Genomic DNA, 19,656 nt, shown 5'->3' with positions numbered 1-19,656 from the left:
AAGAACTGAAAGACGGGATTACATACAATTCAAATGCTTCTGCCCAACAAAGGAAACAATTACCAGATTGAAGGGATAGCCTACAGAAAAGCAGAAAAATCTTTACCAGGTATTCACCAGACTTCATATATCCAGAGTATATTTTTAAAAACTCAAAAACTGAACAAAAAAACCATCATCCATTTATTAAATGGAAAAAAAGTGAATAGTTTTCAAAGCAAGTGAAAATGACCAATAAGTGCATGAAGAAATACTCAGCATCTTTAGCTGTAAAGGAAAGGAAAATAAAAGCAACATGTATTTCATCTCAATTCAGAATGGCTATTATCAAGGAAATAAAAAAGAAAAGAAAAGACAAATGTTGGCAAAGATTAGGGGGAGAAAGAGATTCTGGCACCCTGTTGATATGGCCCTCTATTAATACCTCCCAAGGAGCTGTGATTCTCTAGACATTGACCACTGTTTCTGCATTCTCGTTCATCTTGATGTCAGTAGTTTTTCTGGCTCATTTGGAATTCACTAGGCAACTGTCTGTGAAACTCAGAACTGAATATTTAAGTTGAGAAGGGTTAAAATAAAACAACTGAGAGCTAGTCATTTATTATTTGGTCTTAACCAACATGCTCTGTTTTTTATAATTTTTTAAATACCATAGCAGCTCTGACTTGAATTGTCATTGCTAGGTGATCAATTGCAAGCATGCAAAATAAACTGAAAACCATTGCAGGGCTCTTTTGGTGTGGGGTAAAACATCTTTTATGCATTGAATATATGTATATATATTATTGTAAATTATGTCGATGTAATATTCATGCATAATGGATTATGTTTTTAATGAACTGTCAAAACTACATGAATGTCCAGTTATTGTAAGGATCATGCAGATGTTTCAGGATGGAGACATTGTTTTATTCAGAAGCTGTGGAAATTTTCTGCATGGTGTTATAATATGTGGAAAAACAATAGTTCTAGTGGCTTGTACCTGAGATCCAGGAAAGTATTTGAAGCCAGCCTGGGCAGAAAAGTCTCTAAGATTCCATTTCCAAATTCAGTAGCAAAAATCCAGGCTGGAGGCATAGCTCAAGTGCTCACCAGCAAAGCAAGCTTAAAGCTCTGAGTTGCCTTCCTATCCCCTCCAATTTTATACTTATATTATTTGGCCTGTGCATTTATGGCTCTTCAAATACTTTGACCTGTTTTGCTTTACTGATTTTACATGATATTTCAGAGAAATCGCTGTTTTTATTTTATTTTTAATTTTTCTTTCGTAAAAAAATGTTATTATAAAGGTGGTGTTCAGAGGGGTTAAAGTTACATAAGTCAGGTAACAAATTTGTTTCTTTTTGAACAATATCACTCCTTCTCTTGCTCTCTCCTAGTTTTTCCCTCTTATTGCCACCCACAAGTTGCATAGTTCATTTTCAACATAGTGTTTAGTGAGTACCACTGCTGCATTTGTTTACCCTTTGGCCCTCTATTTCTTGTGTCCTCCTTACCCTCCCAAAGACAGATAAAGTAACAAACAAGACAAAAAAAATCCTAAAAAAACAACAAAGAAAAAGTCTCTTGTTTCCATTTCCTGGATCAATGTCTTCCAATTCTAACTCTTTACATATAGAAACCATTGGTCAGTGAACAAGATTTCAGAGTGGAGTTTTCGTCAATTTGACTTCACATAAAGATAACTCCATAGATTCTCTAATTGTATATTTGCTAAGTCAGTTATATTTTGTTTTTAATAAATCCTCAATAAAATGATTTCCATATACAGGAGAAACATCTCCTTGGAATCCTATACATTTTGAGATATGTGTATATACCATTTCCATTGTGAGTCAGCATTGTTATTCTTTCTTAGTTGTTACATTCTCTAATTTTTATTTCTTTACCCAGTGCACTTACAGATTACCTAATTCCACTATTCTGTGCATGTTCCTTGCTGTACTTAGCTGAGCCCTGTCCTCTCTGAACTACTAGAGATTTCAGAGCAGAACTACTACTCAATTCTAAGCATGTGGTGGCGTTAAGAGGCAGGATGTAATGGAGTCCTCAACCCCATCACCACAACATCATTTCACTATGAAAAAGACACTGAACTAGACAACCTTGACATGGGTTGCAACATACCAATTACAGGTCACATCTGGATTTCATTAGGTTAACTATTACCCAACAATCAAAATTTTATCTCCGTCTTTTAGGACTCATATTCCTCCTCCAGGAAGGAAGGAGGAATTAAAAGAAAAACAACTCTGAATGACCTCACTGGAGTTAACTGTCATGCAGAGTTGTTATCCTTTAATAAACTCCAACTTGGAATCCCCATGGGGAGCACAAAGGAAGAAGTACAGACAGAGCAACTGGAGAGAAGTGTGCTTACTCTGCATGCTCACTCTTCTTTAGGCTGAGGAGTAGACATACCATCAGTCAGTACGGACAGAGGATTTGTGCCAGGCATGAGTCTAGGTCCAGGTAGTGGCAGTGATGAGAAGAGATGATCTCTGTCTGTGCTGACAGGCAGCATGGGACAGTGGTTGTGGCATTTTTCCCCCTAACTATGTGCTCTTTGACTTAACATCTAGTGGTCTTTTGCTTTGGTTTCTTATCTATAGATGAAACTCAAAGGGCTGATCTATGTGTGTCATAGTTTGGATCTGGGAATATTCCTTAAAAGCTGTGTGTTAAAGGTTTGGTCTCCATCTTGGTACTGTTGGGAGACTGTAGTGGTATTAAGGGGCAGGGTCTAATGGGAGGTCTTACATCACTGGAGGGGCTGGATCTGAACTGTGGGACACCACCCAGTCTTGGCCCCTCTTTTTCATTCTTAGCCATGAGGTGAACAACTTGTTGAGTCTTGTACTTCTTTTGAGGATGTGCTGAAACCTAGACTCAAAGAAATCTGTGAGTACTTTTTTCCTCTCCTACCCTCCCCACCCCCCCCCAGTGGAAACTACATGTTGTTTTTTATTAAAATGTAACTTTAAGAAATTCATAGACCTTAAATGTCCACTTTGATGAGTTATGAAAAATGCATTCACGTGTGTGACTCAATACATTATAATTCACAACATTTCTGCTCCCAGAAAGCTGCCTAGAGCCCCCTCCAAATCAGTTTCCAACTCCCACCAGCAACCCAAGAAAGCAAACGTGGTTCAGGTGGCTTCACAGTCATAAAGCTTCTTTCTCTCAGCATGATGTCTTCAGGGTTCAGCCATATAGTTTTTTTGTTGTTGTTGTTTCAAATTTTTTATTGTGATTAAGTGGTTACATAATTTCCCCAGTTTCACAGTATTGTGGGATAGTGATGCTCAGTTAAAGTCACAAATACATTCTAACTTTCCTGGAGCAAATTGTCTATCACGCAGTTCTGTGAACTTTGCGATACAGTTATTTCTTCCACATTGGGTGATATGTACATTTCTTTTGTTTTGCATAGCATCAGCTGTTCCCTCTTTCCCACTTGTTCCCTCCCTCCCATCGCTGCCATTGAGTTGCTTAGTTCATTTTGGTCAATGTCCAGTGCAGCTGATGGGTCCCGCTGTTGTGTGATTTTCCCTGATACCCTCTAGTTCTGTGTCATCCTCCTGGTTTCCCTCCAGTGTGCACCTATATACCATACATGTGATCAGCAGCATGGGGTTATTTAGCAGAGATTTGACCAGATGAGTGGAAGTCCTTTGTTTCCTAAGTCCTGTTAATTTTGTCGTATCACCTAACATTTTGGATTTAACATCCACTTATCAGGGAGACCATGTACCTTTTGTCGCTTTGCTCTTGGCTTACTTCACTCAACATGATTTCTTCTAGCTCCATCCATTTCCCTGCAAATTCCATTATTTTGTCATTTCCAATGTCTGCATAATATTCCATTGTGTATAGATACCACAATTTTTGGATCCATTCATCTGTGGTGGGACATCTAGGTTGTTTCCATATCCTAGCTATTGTGAACAGTGCTGCAATAAACATGGAGGAGCATGTGTCCTTGTATACTGGTTACTGTTGTTCAGGATAGATGCCTAGAAGTGGTATGACTGGGTCATAAGGAAAGTCAATATTTAGCTTTCTGAGGCCCTCCAGACTGCGTTCCAAAGTGGTTGTATAAGTGTATATTCCCACCAGCAGTGTAATAGGGTTCCTCTTTCTCTGCATCCCCTCCAGCATTTGCCTTTGGTTGACTTGAGGATGTGGGACATTCTGACTGGGGTAAGGTGGTATCTCAGGGTTGTCTTTATTTGCATTTCCTTCACAACCAGGGATGGTGAACATTTCCTCATGTGTTGCTTTGCCATTTTTATCTCTTCATCTGAGAAGTCTCTTTTTAGTTCCCTTGCCCATTTAGTAATTGTTTTTTTAGGGTTGGGAGAGTTAGTTTCTTGAGTTCCCTGTATATACTGGATATTAACCCCTTGTCTGATATATTGCTGGTCAATATTTTTTCCCAATTAGTTGGTTGTCTTTCTAGCTTGGTTGCTATAGCTTTAGCTGTGCAGAAGCTTTTTATTTTAAGGTAGTCCCATTTGTCAAGTCTCTCTCCAATTTGTTGTGACCCTGGGATTCTATTCAGGAAGTTCCTTCCTGTGCCTATAAGTTAAAGTGTCTCTCCTACTCCGTCCTGCAGTAGTTTCAGAGATTCAGGTTTAATGTTAAGGTCTTTAATCCATTTTGAGTTGATGTTGGTGCATGGTGATAGGCTGGGGTCCACTTTTAGTTTTCTGCATGTGGCTGCCCAGTTTTCCCAGCACCAGCGGTTGAAGAGGCTGTATTTCTTCCATTGTATGTCTTTGGCTCCTTTGTCAAATATCAGCTGACTGTAGGCATGTGGATTTATTTCTGGATCTTCTATCCTATTCCATTGGTCTTTAGGTCTGTTTTTGTGCCAGTACCATGCTGTCTTTGTTATTATGGCTCTATAGTAGAGTTTGAAGTTTGGTGTCGAGATCCCTCCCATGTTGTCTTTATTCCCTAGAATTGTTTTGGCTATTCTAGGTCTTTTGTTGTTCCATATGAATTTTTGGACTGTTTTCTGTATTTCAGAGATGTACATCATTGGGATTTTAATAGGAATTGCATTGAATTTATATATTAATTTTGGCAGTATTGCCATTTTCACTATATTAAGTCTGCCTATCCAAGAGCATGGGAGGTCTTTCCATTTCCTAGTGTCTTCTGTAATTTCTTTCTTTAACTTTTTATAGTTTTCATTAAATAGTTCTTTTACATCGTTGGTTAGGTTAATTCCTAAACATTTTATTTTTGGGGAGGTAATTGTGAATGGGGTTGCTTCCTTTATTTCCCTCTCTGCTTGTACATTGTCAGTGTACAGGAAGGCGACTGATTTTTGTGGGTTGATTTTTGTATCCTGCTACTTTGAGAGGTTTATAAGGTCTAAGAGTTTGGGGATGAGGTTTTGGGATCGTGAAGGTATAGTATCATGTTATCTGCAAAAAGGGATAGTTTAACTTCTTCTTTCCCTATGCAGATCCCTTTAATGTCTTTTTCTTGTCTTATTGCCCTGGCTAAGGGTTCCAGGACTATATTGAAGAGGAGTGGAGACAGTGGGCATCCTTGCCTTGTTCCTGATTTTAGGAGAATTGGTTGTAGCTTTTCCCCATTAAGTATAATATTGACTATTGGTCTGTCGTAAATGGCTTTTATTGCTTTAAGAAATGTTCCTTCTATTCCTATTTTCTCCAGAGCTTTTAGCATGAATGAATGTTGAATTTTATCAAAGGCCTTTTCTACATCTGTGGCAATAATCATGTGATTCTTGATCTTGGCTCTGTTGATGTGTTGGATTACATTTATTGACTTATGTATGTTAAGCCATCCCTGCATCTCTGGGATGAGCCTACCTGGTCATAGTGTATGATTTTTTTTATGTGTTTCTGGATTCTGTTAGCTAGAATTTTGTTAAGGATCTTTGCATCTGTGTTCATCAAGGAAATTGGTCTGTAATTCTCCTTTTTGGTTGGGTCTTTGCCTGGTTTAGGGATGAGTGTGATATTGGCATAGTAGAATGAGTTTGGGATAGCTCCCTCCTTCTCTGTTTCTCTAAGATCAGCCATATAGCTTTATGTGTATGAATCACCGGTCTATTTCTTTTTTATTGCTGAGCAAGGAATTATTCATCTATTCTAAAGAAGATTTTGTGTGTGTGTGTGTGTACACATATGTTCTAATTCTCTTGGATAAAATCCTAAGGGTGGAATTACTGGGTCACAAGAAGTTTAACTATAAGAAACTGCCAAACAATTTATTACAATACTTGTACCAACTCCCACACAAACTAGCAGTGAGTATGCACTGCAGATGCTCCACACCCTTGTCAACCTCACTGAACGTGGCTGGTCTTATAGTATTGTGTGGCAAGTCCTGAGTACAGAAAGTTGTTTCATTGTATTTGCATTTCTTCCAGAATAAATGATAGTGATCACTTTTCCCTGGATCTTTTAGCCAATCACATATATCTTCTTTGGCGAAGTTCTTATTAAGCCCCTTGCCTAATTTTATTCCCCCCCCTTTCTTATTGTAAAGGTGATGTACAGAAGGGTTAGGGTTAAAGTAAGGTAATAAGTACATTTCTTTTTGAACAGTGTTACCCCCGCTCTCATTTTTTCCCACTCTCCCCCCTCCCTCTCCTCCTCCCCAAGTTGTAAAATTCATTCCCAACATAGTGTCTAGTGAGTATTACTGTTGTATTGATTCATCCTTTGTCCCATCATTTCTGTAACTCCCTACTATGCTTCCCTGAATCAGATAAGCTTATATACAAGACAAAGGGCACAGAAATAAAAAACAATGACAACAGGGAGTAAACCAAAGAATAAAAGAAAGAAAAAGAGAAATGACTGCAAACAGTACACTAAAAACAACCCTCTTGTTTCCGTTCTTGGAGTTCATTTCTATAAGCATCATTTTCTATGGTCATATGCACATAGTTATTGAGCTATCATGATCTTCTGCCTAGAATAATCTACAGATATTCTAGTTGTTACAAATAGGGAGATCATGAACCCTATGTTTCTTTGGTCTTGCTTACTTTGCTTAATATATTTTTTCAGGTTTTTCCATTTCCTTATGAATTGTCTAACTTTAAGTTGTGCTGCTTGTAAAATGCAAAATCAGAGACAGAACAAAATCATTGATTATTAAAAATGGGACAAAGAATTGAAGGCAGAACCTCTTTGTAGAGAGAAACTGTAAGTTAAACATCAACTTACTGAAATGTGGTAAATAACAGCAGAATTCAGGAAAAACTTGGAAACATGGAAGATGATTTGGCCTTAGACTTGGTAAATAAGAAGCTTAGGATGTGGTAAATGTGTTTTAGTAAACAAGAAGTTTAGGATGTGTGAAATACGTTTGAAATGTATTTTTTTTTTGTAAATAGGAAGCTTGGGATGTGTTTTGTTAAATAACAGTTAAACCCCTAACAAAGGAAAAATCTGGAATGTGGTCTTTGCTTCTGACTTATTGCTTTGTTTACTAGAAATTTCCATTTGTGATTATTGACTGTTTCTGTCATGTACATTGCCACCTACGTGTGGCTCTGTCACATATACTGCCATCTGTGTGTGGTCTCTTTCCTTTATAAGCCATGCTGTGAGAAAGCTTGACCCCTATGCTTCACTACCTGATGAGTGCGATCTGTTGTTGTGCTGCTAATAAAGACTCCTTGCCCTTTTTATCTGAGTCAGTGGATATATTTGCCGGAAATATATTTGTAGGAGCCAGGATTCTACACTGATAATATAGTTACATTTTCAAATTACAGGTCTTTAAGCATCTAAATTATGATTTTTGACTCTCAACCTAATATTTCTATTTCATTTTTTTAAAAATTTCATCCTTTATTGAGCACAAGATGTCAAGTGTGGGACAGCATCATACTGCCCCATTTCCACATCAACCAAATGAAGGCTTGTTCGTGTGTGCTAAAAGGAGTTGCTCCCAGATATGAATTAGTAAGCTACATTCAAAAGTGAAACTGGCATTTTCCAAATGGTAAGATAAAAACACTTTGTATTTTAAAAAATGCAAAAGTTAAACCCACAGATGAAGAGAAATGTGGCAATTTTGTGGCAATCCTGTGAGCAGACACCACCCCCCCACACCCACCCCAGGCCAGCACCTGTGGGAGTGGAGGTTAAGTAGCTCTGGTTCTGTGTGAGTTCAGACCCCAGCTGGGCATGTGGGGAGCAGTGGGGTGCCCAGGAAGCATGCAGCACAGACATTGTGGTAGTAACAAGGCAGGGCCAAGTTCTGTAGCCAGAACAAACAGAAAAGAGGCCCCACCTGGCATTTCCTAGCTTTGGCAACTGTCAGGTGTTTCCTGTTCACCTGGGCACTGCTGTGGGCAGGCAGCAGGGCTGAGGACTGAATGTAGTCACTGCAGACCCACAACCACTCAACTTCAGGCCCTGGTTTCCAATCCTCAGTGTCCAGAGGAAACTGCTGCTACCAGGCCTCAGACTTGGGGTAAGAGGGGAAGGAAGCTGGCTCAGCCTGGGGATCAGCTGCCACCCTTCTGAGCTGAGGCCCAGCAAACAGAAGCCAGGAAGTAGGCAGAGCATGGTAGTCATGTCACTGTACAAATAGGCAGACAGGTATGAGTCAGGGCCAGCTGTTAGGAAACATGGACTGCTGCACGGCCTTCTGCAGCGACTACCTTGTCACCAGCAGATGCACCACTTCTTCTGAGCGCTTGGTGAGCCGCTTCTGGGCCTGGTCATGTGTCACCATGGTCATGTCCCAGCCATTTACCTGGATGATCTTGTCTCCAATCTGTAACCCAGCAATTTCCCCAGGACCTCCCTCAGATACACGTGTGACATAAATGCTCTTGTCTATCTTCTGAGAAGGGATTCTGGGAGGGATCCTGGTCAATCCCACCTCCGATGCTGAAGCCAAGGATTAAGTTCTCACCTTGGCATAGCTTGTGAATTTCAACTCGTTGCACCATGGCGGTGACCGGCTGGCCGGGGATGTAGGACACCTCGACCCCAACCCGGGAACCGAATGCCACTTCGGGGAAGCCTGGCCCGAGAACTCTATTTCATTTTTCTTTTGGAGATTAGAAGTGTTTAACCCCAGAGATGACCATATTTTCTATTTACCTAGTAGTCCTATCTAAATACTCTAGAACTTCCTATCATGATCATAAATATATTTCTCAATGCTTTCTTAGAGAAACTTCATCATCTGTATTTGTGTGTGTGTGTGTGTGTGTGTGTGTGTGTGTGTTTCAGGTTTATTTTTGTATAGCATGAGGTTCAGTCAAGGTTGACTTTTATCTGATGTTATCTCACTCTGTTGAAAAGAAAAACAAGAGAAAAAATGTACTTTGGTTCACACTATTTTGCTTTTCTTCTTGTGATATTTAAAATTTAGTTTCTCTTGTTGGCCTTTGTATATATGAGGAGATCATTCTCTCTTAAACTTGACAGGAAATTTCTGGCTGGGGAAGGTCTTCTTAAATTTCATTACTATTTCAGTCTCACCTGTACCTAGTATCAGGTATTCAATAGGTGTTTAGTGAATAATAGTTGACTTCTTATGCTCCATTATGTTAGGACAGTCACTGTGCAACGGGAATCTTATCATCCAGCAGGTACAGCATTATCTCCTCTTCAAAGAGCTGTTGGTCAGCATGGGGTGACAGTGGTCAGAAGGAAAGACAGAGGCCCTTCACATGAGGTAGGAAGTGGCCAGTGCTAAGGGACAGTTGGAGCATATAGAGTGTAACACCAAAGGAGATGATGATGTTCCCTGTACTGTCCTGGTGCATTCCCAGCACTTCACTCAGGGCCTGACCCAGAGTTAGGGATCAGATAGTTTTGGCTAAATTTGTTGTATGGAAATTCAGTTGTGAGAAACAGAGAAGCCACATCTTGAGAGGCCGAATTGGGAGTCATTACTAGAAAGTCGGCAGCTGTAGGTGGACTCCTGTCTCAAAGACCTGCTGTAAAATGTGAAATCAGAGATAGAACAAAATTATTAATTATTACAAAATAGGACAGGACATTAAAGGGAAATTCCAGAGGTAAAGACCCAAGTATGAAATAATAAACAAGTTAAACATCAGGTTACTGAAATGTAGCAGAACTCAGAAAAAGCCCAGAAACCCAGCAGGTTGTTTGGCCTTAGACTTGGTAATTAGGGAACTTGGGAGGTATGAAAGGTGTCTTAGTAAATAGGAAACTTGGGCCTTAGACTTAGTAAATAGGGTTTTTTTTAAAAAAAAAATAGGATGTTTTTTTGGGAGGTGTGAAAGGTGTTATGGTAAACAGGATGTTTTGGGATGTTTTTTGTTTTATTGGAAACTGCTATTTGTCATGTACACAGGCCACCTGGGTGTGGCTCTTTCTGTACACTCCCACCTGCACATGGCCTCTTTGCCATATAAGTCACGATGTGAGAGAGTGTGATTGCTATGCTTCACTACCCATGAGTAGGACATAGTTACCGAGGGTTCGATTCCTCAGCACCACATATGCAAAAAGAAAAAAGCCGGAAGTGGCGCTGTAGCTCAAGTGGTAGAGCGCTAGCCTTGAGCTGAAGAGCTGAAGGACAGCACCCAGGCCCAGAGTTCAGGCCCCACAATTGGACCCCCCCAAAAAAAATTAAAAAAAAAAGTATGCAAAGACTAGCAGGAAGCCAAGAATTGGCATCGCAAATATAAATATGCAACTAACAACAAACAGGTTTGAGATTTGACTCCAAAGCCTCCGAGGGCAAAACCAAGTCAAGAAACATGGCTGCTTGCTTTTCTCCCAGGGCCTCATGAACTACAAGGACCAGAGAAGTATTATTGTGACCTACAGAAGTCACCTTCCATTCAAATCCTTCATTTGGGGGATTAAATTAATTGGAAATGAATGAGATTAGTAATTTAAAACTTGCTAGCATGGAAGATGGCATCACTTCTTATTTGTGCATGGTCTGAGAACTTTGGAGCACTTGAAGGATAAGGTGCAGGATGAAGAATAAGAATTCAGTGATTGTAAAATAGAGCTCTGGACTGAGGTTTTAAGTTCCTGCAGCATGGTTATTCAACCAGTCTTTCATTCTGATTTGAGGATGCTGGGTGCTTGTTGACCTCGCTGTAGCCTTGGAGCTGCAACCTTTCCAGGAAGATTATGAGCAAAGGAACAGAACGTTTGCTTACATTCCCTGGAGAAGGGTCAGAGGAAATCACGGAAGTTGATATCCAAAGCCAAAGAAGATGTTCATTCCATTGTTTCCTGACAGCCAAACTACAAATCATCAAAATGTTCCACAAATATTTTGGTGATTTATTTTAAATTGTTCAGTCAATATGCTTGGCATATGCTCTAAAACTTAATTACCAAAATGATGTGGAAAAACTAAATGTTTAGAGTGCCTTCAAATATGGAAAGTAATACAAATGCCACATTTGGCATAATATTCAAACAAATGAAAGCTAAAAGAAATTTTGAGCTATTGTTTTCTTCTTTTCAAAAATTTTAAAATATGGGGCTGGGAAGGTGGCTCAGTGATAGAGTGCTTGCCTTGCATGCATGAGGCCCTGGGTTCAATTCCTCAGCACCACATAAGCAGAAAAAGCCAGAAGTGGCGCTGTGGCTCAAATGGTAGAGTGCTAGCCTTTAGCTGAATAGCTGAGGAACAGTGCCCAGGCCCAGAGTTCCAGCCTCATGACCGACAAAAAGAATTTTAAATACAATTTTTACCCATTAAAATTGTAAGGAAAACGGAGGGGAAAATAATAAGGAGTCACAGAAGGGATATATGATCAATGTATATCTTATACACATGTGGAAATAACATTAAGAAACCAATTTGTACAACAAATATACTCTAATAATGTATGTCAATGTATTGTTATTTTTGCAACCTTATAAATTCATATCTAACACTTAGGGGGTTCTGGCTTTGTTAGGTTTATGCAATCTTTGCTTTACTTAGGTGAATTTCCCAAGGTTGCACATTGAATGATGGAGCCAATTCCTCAAGAAGCATAAGTCTGGAGTTTAATAACCTGCCTGATAAATAATGTTATAATTTGGATCTTAAATGTGCTTATGCATTAAAAGCATTGCTTCCAGCTTGGCAAAACTGGAAGATGGTGGAAACTTTGAGAGGTGGGGCATAAGGAGAAAACTTTAAGTCATTGAGCGTGTGCCTGTAGAGGATTATAAGACCTTATCCTTTCCTCCTTCTACTTGTCCCTCTCTCTATTCCTCTTCCCTCTCCCTCCCTCGTACCTCTCTGTCTCTCTCTCTTCAGATTTCTCACCACAACCTTCTGCCATGATCATGGCCAATGGATCATGACGAGCCTCAATGAACCATTTCTTTGTATATTGCTTATCTCAGATGTTTGCTACAGCAACAGAAAGCTGGTTTATCCAAATGCTAATATTAATCATGACAACTAAAAGCCTGGTTTCTTCATCTGTGCCAGATCCTATTGTAACTTTCCACTTAACAATTTACTTAAACCTCACAAAAAACTACATGATGTAGGCCCTCTTGTTATCCCCATTTTATAGAAGCAAGTCTGTCAGTGAAAGCAGGGGTTATACCGTGGGAGAGGGACATACAAAGCAACAAAGAAATAATCTTATAAATGTGTTAGAAACAATCGGATGAATACATATCTTAGGGTTCATTTCCCTAACATCAACTTATCTGACCTTTTCTGCTTGACTCACTGTATTTGATGTTGTTATAATTTGTGGAGGGGAAGGGAAAAAACAAATCGTTTAAATAGGGATACAGGTGGACCCATTGCAACAATGAGACGTACAAGTAGTATGTTGAAAACAAACTTTACAACTTTGGTGGGGGGGGGAGGGTTGGGTGGGGGAGCAGGGGGAGGATGGGAAGGGATGTGAAGGGGAAACAAAGTAGGAGGCTACAATGCTTGATAAGAAATGTACTCATTATCTTGCCCATGTAATTGTAACCCCTCTGTACAGTATTTTCACAATAAAAAAGAAAAGAAAAGAAAAAAAAAGAAGTCTGTCACATCTCTTACTTTTCAAATTTTGTAACACATTTTTTACAGCGTGTCATTTTTCCCCCAGCTAAGGAGGTGAAGACACAGTATGTGTTCAGCTAAGAGTTGGTGCAGATACTGGAATTTTAGTTTGAGCTTCTCCAGTGTGACAGCATGTGCCTTGCAGGTGGTCACCCTGTCATCCTGGAGCGTTTCCATCCTCGTCCTGGAGAACTCCTTCATTCTATCCAGAGAAAGACCATAGCCTTTCTCTACCCCCATAGGGTCCTTTAACTTAATTGGTCAGTTTCTGTGGTACTTCAAGGGAGGTAGATTTATTCCGATCTTTTATGTGTTTATTGCAGTTCCATTCTGGGAATGATCATTTTTAACTCCCAAAACATTTTTAAAAGATGACATCATGTTCTTATTCATGCACATAATATCATCTTTTCCCTCTGGGCATGTTAATAGCAGTTCCTGCAATAGTCCATTTCACGGACTATTTCTTTCAACTTCTGTTTTTTTTAAATTTGTTTTTTAAAATGATTTTTAAGAATCTTGAAATGATTATACAAGGAGTTACAATTTAATGTGTCCAGTTCTGTGTCCAGCGCATCTCCACTGGAATCTCTGCTTCCGCCATTTTCCCCTCTCCCACCTGTCAGTCACATCAACTTTCTCACTTCCTTTTTCATATACATACATTAAATATTATGAATGTATCCACCCACTGTTCCCACCCCTTTTGAGCACCCATTTCCTGGTGTTTTATTGTGCTGAACTTTGATTTTACTTTTCTAAGAAACTACACTGAGTTCTTTTTTGTGTCTACTATATTTTGGTTAAGGTATTTGTATACAATTGCATACGACCCGACTTATTTACTTGTAAGTTTATAAGCTAAATTTATCTTCCACAGCTTTAATTTTATAAAAAGGAAAACATAGTGCCTAGCAAATACAAGGCCCTGAGTTCAGACACTATTACCATGGGGGTGAGAGAGAAAGGGAGACACACACACAGTGACAGAAGAGACAAAGACGGACAGTGGAGACAGAGACAGAGGTAGGACTTCAAGCCCTGGAATGGGTAAATCCAGGAAAGAAGATCCCCTTCCCTGGGTTTCAATGATTGATGGCTTAAAAGATAAAAATAAAATAAAATAAACTTGCAGGAAGGCACAAGAAGTATCTTTTCTTGAGCATAAGGAAAAGGATAGGCTGTGTAAATACAGTGAGTAAGAGGGAAAACTTAAGTAGGTTCATTTGTTTTCAGCTGCTCTTCATTAGCTCTTGCTTGGATTCTAAGCATTTAATTGAGAGGAATTTCGGTTTCTTTTGGAAAGCTTGTGCAAGTGATTTACTGATGGCACCTCTAAGGAACAGAACTGATGATGCCCCGTGGCAGGCAGGTGCTCCAGGTGCGCTGAGAAGGAGGAGTCAGAGGCTGGCTTCCAGGAAAGCATCTGAATGGTTTCAGAATGTCAGAACTGTGCGAATACTGAAAGAGGAGATAAGAGATGTGGTGTTAACTTTTACACAATTCACACTCATTTGCTACATGCTAGAAAAACAGAAGAGCAGAGAGGGCAATGCTGAGTGCTTTCAGTTGTCACTTTCCATCATTCCTGACTCTGGCAAAGCATAAGAAACAGGAGAAAGGGCTTGTCTGGTTACTCGCTGCCAGCGATGGGGTAAAGAGGGGAGTAAGGGCCTTCATTTCTCAAAGTCCGAGGAAGTGAAACTGGGCCCTGCCTGGCAGCACAGATTCAGAATTGCGTTAGGGAAGGCACAATGCTCTGGATGAGCGGAACAGCGGGTGCTGTGTGGATGCTGCTTTCTTTTCTTCTGCAAGACTATTTGTCAGTGAAGTATCTAATGCCATATTTTACATGTGAGTCTGTAAGAAATAATATTTAAAGTTGAAAACCTATGAGAAGAAATGTGAGGTAACAGAAAATGCAACAACAGAATTAGAAAGAAGTCAATAGTTGTGTCTATTCTAGATGTGACAGATCAAAAATCACCCTGTTAGGTGCTTGTTTGGGGTGAGAAATGGATTGACTTTCCTTTTCTAATGTTTGTAAAAAATATAAATGTAAACACTTTATTGTTTGTTTTTTGCCAGTCCTGGGACTTGAACTTAGGGGCTGGGCACTGTCCCTGAGCTTCTTTGGCTCAAAGCTAGTACTTGAGTTACAATACCACTTCTGCCTTTTTCTATTTATGTGGTCCTGAGGAATCGATTCAAGAGCTTCATGCATGCTAGGCAAGCACTCTAACACTAAGCCACATTCCCAGTCCACACATGTAAACATTTTAAATAGCATTTTGCATCCTTCCTCTTTACCATAACTTTTATTTAAGAAAAGGTCTTTATCAACTGTGGAAAGAAATAAGAATAGTATTTTAAAAGAAAGTTTCGTGGTATCTATATAGAAATTAATCTTGCATGAAGTTGTACCTGCTTCTATAATAAAAAAATTGGGTATTTTCTGCATATAATTTAATCTACAGTCATTAACAGTCAGCCTTCAGTGTCATGGAAGAGGCTTCCATAACTACATATCTTAATTATGGTTGTAGAACTCTGATGCCTTCTCTGGCAAAGGTACTCTCTTATAAGGCATGCTAAATAGCTCTAATTATTCATGTTTGCTGTAAACAATGTAGTTCAGCAGGAGAGGAAATATAAATTGACTATTCTTATCTCTCAGAATGTGATTTTTGAATGGTCTTCATGTACAGACTGAACTGGCAATGGAAAACCAGGACATTTAATTTCCCCTCCCTCACCTATCTCCTTTTCCATTCTGTTAGTCAATCGTTGATCACAAAAAGAAAATCAAAACTTACCTCTTTCCAGCGCGAAGGAGGTCAAATCCTTCGTTTATTTTTGCAAAAGGAAAAACGTTGGTTATTAATGGTTCCAATGGAAACTTCTTAGCCATAAAATCAGCCACAAGTTTGGGGACAGCATTTTTACTCTTATAGCCTGAAAAGAAGATGAGATCATTGTTAGATTCCTGCAGGGGGAAGCAGGAGAATCAGACAAGAGAATCTCCAATAAAATAAAAAAGATAGTTTATAAAAAGTATATCATTCCATAGACTGCTATTATGCGATCAACCAGAGAGTGCTTCAAAAGCCTTTTGCAGTCTTTTGACTTTAGTCAACTATAAACTACAAACTAGTCAACTCCAATCAACTAGTGTCCTTGTGAATTACTGCTGTAGACATGACTTACTGTCCTACTAGGAATTCTGGTACCTTCTGTAACCAGCAGGGAAAACCAGCTGATACCAAAAGGTCTTAGTTTGTTTATGGGGAAGCAAGAAAGTCTGTTTTGGGACTTTCTCTCTGAATTTCCCCCCTACATTTAGCTGATTTGGACCTTAAAGTCCAACAGGAAGTTTTATTTATTTTCTGACCATTGCTTTTCAAATTCTGGTCTTATTTCTTGCAAAAGGGAAGAACTGAGGAGAACTTTTTTTTTTTTTTTGGTCAGTCGTGGCCCTTGAACTGTCCCTCAGCTCTTCAGCTCAAGGCAAACGCTCTACCGCTTGAGCCACAGTGCCACAGCTTCTGAACGGGTGTGAAGAGAAAGGAATCACGCATTACTGGCACTGAGTGCGCACTGCAGATTCTGCAGGTGCCATAGTGGAAAGCAGGGTGTATGCTGCCACCTCCTGTTTGGGGGCTGGAAGGCTGTTTCTACTAGACTCCATATTCCAGAAAAGGTAAATGTGTGCATACCACTCATGGGAACTAGGAATAAAATATACCTACTACCTGTATCGGGAACCATTTAACAAAAGAAAAAAAAAGGGAAGAAATGCTGCGGTGAACAGAAATTTGGGTCTCAGGTCTGACTACTTACCACCAAATAGAGCTCCTTTCCAGGTGCGTCCACCGAGCAGCGCCATGGGGTTCATTGAGAGGCTTTGGGCATTAGGAGGCACCCCTACAATGACACTCACACCATGTGAATTTTGACAGCAGAGCAGAGCAGCAACCTGGATTCAAAGTAGTTTTTAGCATTCTTGAAGTAGATTCTCTTAGCTCCTACCCACAACATAAAGCATCATGTCATATTGATTTTAACTGTGTGGAAGGAAGAATATTATTCTTCCTTCTTCATTGTGCCTAGGAAACTTCTGTGGCTTTAAGAAATGCCCCCAGAGCATTTTTTTTCAATGAAAAACCATAGAATGATTTTTTGTGTATCTAATTCTTCTGTAGAAACTGACAAAGAGGTCAGAATCGTTATAGATGCATGCAGTCCCTATCCTCCGCAAAGGATACTGTTTCTCATGCGTAGCAAGGCATCTATAAGTTGGTTCATTTGATTTTTCATTTATCTATTTAAGTAGGTAATTTGAACCTAGTACTTGGTTGGAACCAAGTATTTTGGTGGTGAACATAACGTGATGATTACATCATGAGAACTGGTCTTTCATCCAGTTGGTAATGCATCTCTTAAGAGATCTTTGTTCTACTGTCCATGTCTAAGATGCATGTGTTTCAAGTTACCTTATCCACTAGCCAAAATGTGCATTGGTTTTACTTGAACCTAACCTATCATCCTGTCACAAAATAGCCCAGAAAGCTTTTTGCTCCAGTCATTTTTGGACATAGTTTATGGTGAAAATGGCGCCGAATTTTCTAGAATATAGAGTGATAAGCCTTCTAATTTTGAAGTATTACACTTAGAAGATCAGCTATCCTCAGCATATGTGGCTACCAGATTATTGGCATTATCAAATAAAGTGACAGTCCAATTCTACTTGAGGGAACAGGGAAGATACGAATGAGAAAAGCTTTAGCTTTGGAACAAGTTGGATTCTCTTGGAAGGTCCTGACCTGTGTGGCACAATTTTCCACGTTAACACTGTCAGGAACTTTGCTCTCAGATTAGAGTTCCCTGTTACAACATTGCCAAGATTTATTGGCATGGAATGTGTTGGCCTCCGGGGACAATTTTCAGCAAATGCTAGAGAACTCAGGTGAAGTAAAATATGGCTAAGAGATAATAACATTTGTATTTACTAGAAAGTAGTATCTTGTATATTTAAAAAAATGCAAGCGATGAAAGCTTGGGAGTTGTATTTTTACATCATTAACACCAGCTGGCATTCATTGAGAGCTTACTACATGACAGGTGACACTGTGGTAGGAATGTTACCTGCATTATCTCATGTAATCCGTAAAGAGTGCATGAGGTATACAGGAGGTATATGCGGAGCACAATCTGCTGACTGTTTAGTTTTTACAGTATTCACTTCAATACATAGGCACTGGGTGACTGCTATGTGTCTGGAGTTGAACTCGTTGTGGTGTATGTATCACTGTAATGTACAGTGATACACTAAAGCAAAGCAGCCACTGTTTTAGGGCACATTTTCTGTTAATAAAATTACATTTAGCTCTAGATTGCTCAATATTTTATCTTTTGGAGAGATGGTGATATGTGAGAAAACACATGTGAAGAAAACATGAAAACCTGTTAAAGTATTTAAGGGTGTTGAGGAAAGGCAAACAGGCCAATTTAAGGACAGAGTTTGCATTACTTACAGTTTAACTTGAATTATTTTAACTGAAAACTGATTTTTAATGGCTGAATAAAAAGCAATCCTTTCCCCATCAAGGGAAAAAATACTACTTGAGACAGGTTTGTTACCTGATAAAGCGAAGGATTTCTTATAGCACTATATTAAACAATCTAAATAACAAACAGGAGATGGAAAGTTGCCATTCTAAGAAAAATGTTTATACATAAGCTTTTTGTCCCCTACCACCTAGATAGAAGAAGCAGAAATCTCAAGGATGTCGGAGGACGTACCATGGTGTCAAGCCGACCGATGACTTCAAAGGAGAAATCCACACCTCCATCAGTCATTTCGTGTAGCACTTCATGGATGGGTTTGTCATAGTCTTGGGGGTTGATGCACTCAGTGGCACCTAACTCTTTGGCCTTTGCAAACTTATCCTTGTTGATGTCCACTGCAATGATCCTGGCTGCGCCCGCTGCTTTACAGCCAATGACAACAGACAGACCAACCCCTCCCAGGCCAAACACAGCACAGATGGACCCCCGAGCGACCTGTGTTTTCACAAAATGCAAAAAATAGACCAAACAGTGATTGCTAGTACAAAGTGTATGCTTAATACCATGATTAAGTGTGCTACTAGGGGCTAACTCAAACCTCTTTTAGCTATACTTACTTCCATTTTTTTTAAAGGCTTATCATTAAAAAGCTCATGTCAGGTCACAGCTCACATCAATTAAATCAGAATCTTTGCAAGAAGAATACAGTTTCCAGGGCCTTCTGATGTGAGAATCAGTGGATTATCTTTGAGCTCTAAATATGGGCAACTCTAATCTTGATGACATTTTCAGTAGGTTCATTTAAGCTTTAATGTCTTGTACAAATTGCTTTGGTGTCATATACATATGAAAAGCAATTTTGCCAGTCTGGGGGTTTGAACTTAGAACCTGGGTGCTGTACCTGAGCTGTTTGCTCAAGGCTAGCACTCTACTACTTCAGTCTCTGCTCAACTTCTGCCTTTTCCCTCTCTTCTTCTTCTTTCTTCTTCTTCTTCTTCTTCTTCTTCTTCTTCTTCTTCTTCTTCTTCTTCTTCTTCTTCTTCTTCTTCTTCTTCTTCTTCT

General features: G+C 39.5%; 1 protein-coding gene and 1 pseudogene across 1 annotated transcript in view; both read right to left on the bottom strand.

Annotated features, from left to right (window-relative positions):
- Positions 1-8,616: 8,616 nt before the first annotated feature.
- On the bottom strand, positions 8,617-13,203 carry LOC105991170 (annotated as a pseudogene).
- A 786-nt stretch (positions 13,204-13,989) lies between these two features.
- The window catches only part of Adh1c (alcohol dehydrogenase 1C (class I), gamma polypeptide), a 20,627-nt gene continuing 14,960 nt past the window's right edge, over positions 13,990-19,656 (bottom strand). The window contains exons 5-8 of the mRNA XM_013023753.1: positions 18,829-19,089; positions 16,867-17,002; positions 15,843-15,981; positions 13,990-14,487 (exon numbers count right to left, since the gene is read on the bottom strand). Coding sequence (XP_012879207.1) covers positions 14,463-14,487; positions 15,843-15,981; positions 16,867-17,002; positions 18,829-19,089 — 561 coding nt within the window. The 3' untranslated portion in view covers positions 13,990-14,462. The remainder of the gene's footprint in view (positions 14,488-15,842; positions 15,982-16,866; positions 17,003-18,828; positions 19,090-19,656) is intronic.

This window comes from Dipodomys ordii, unplaced genomic scaffold, assembly GCF_000151885.1.
Source record: "Dipodomys ordii isolate 6190 unplaced genomic scaffold, Dord_2.0 Scaffold70, whole genome shotgun sequence".
In the NCBI taxonomy this organism is placed as follows: Eukaryota; Metazoa; Chordata; class Mammalia; order Rodentia; family Heteromyidae; genus Dipodomys; species Dipodomys ordii.
This window is presented reverse-complemented; position numbering and strand designations above follow the sequence as displayed.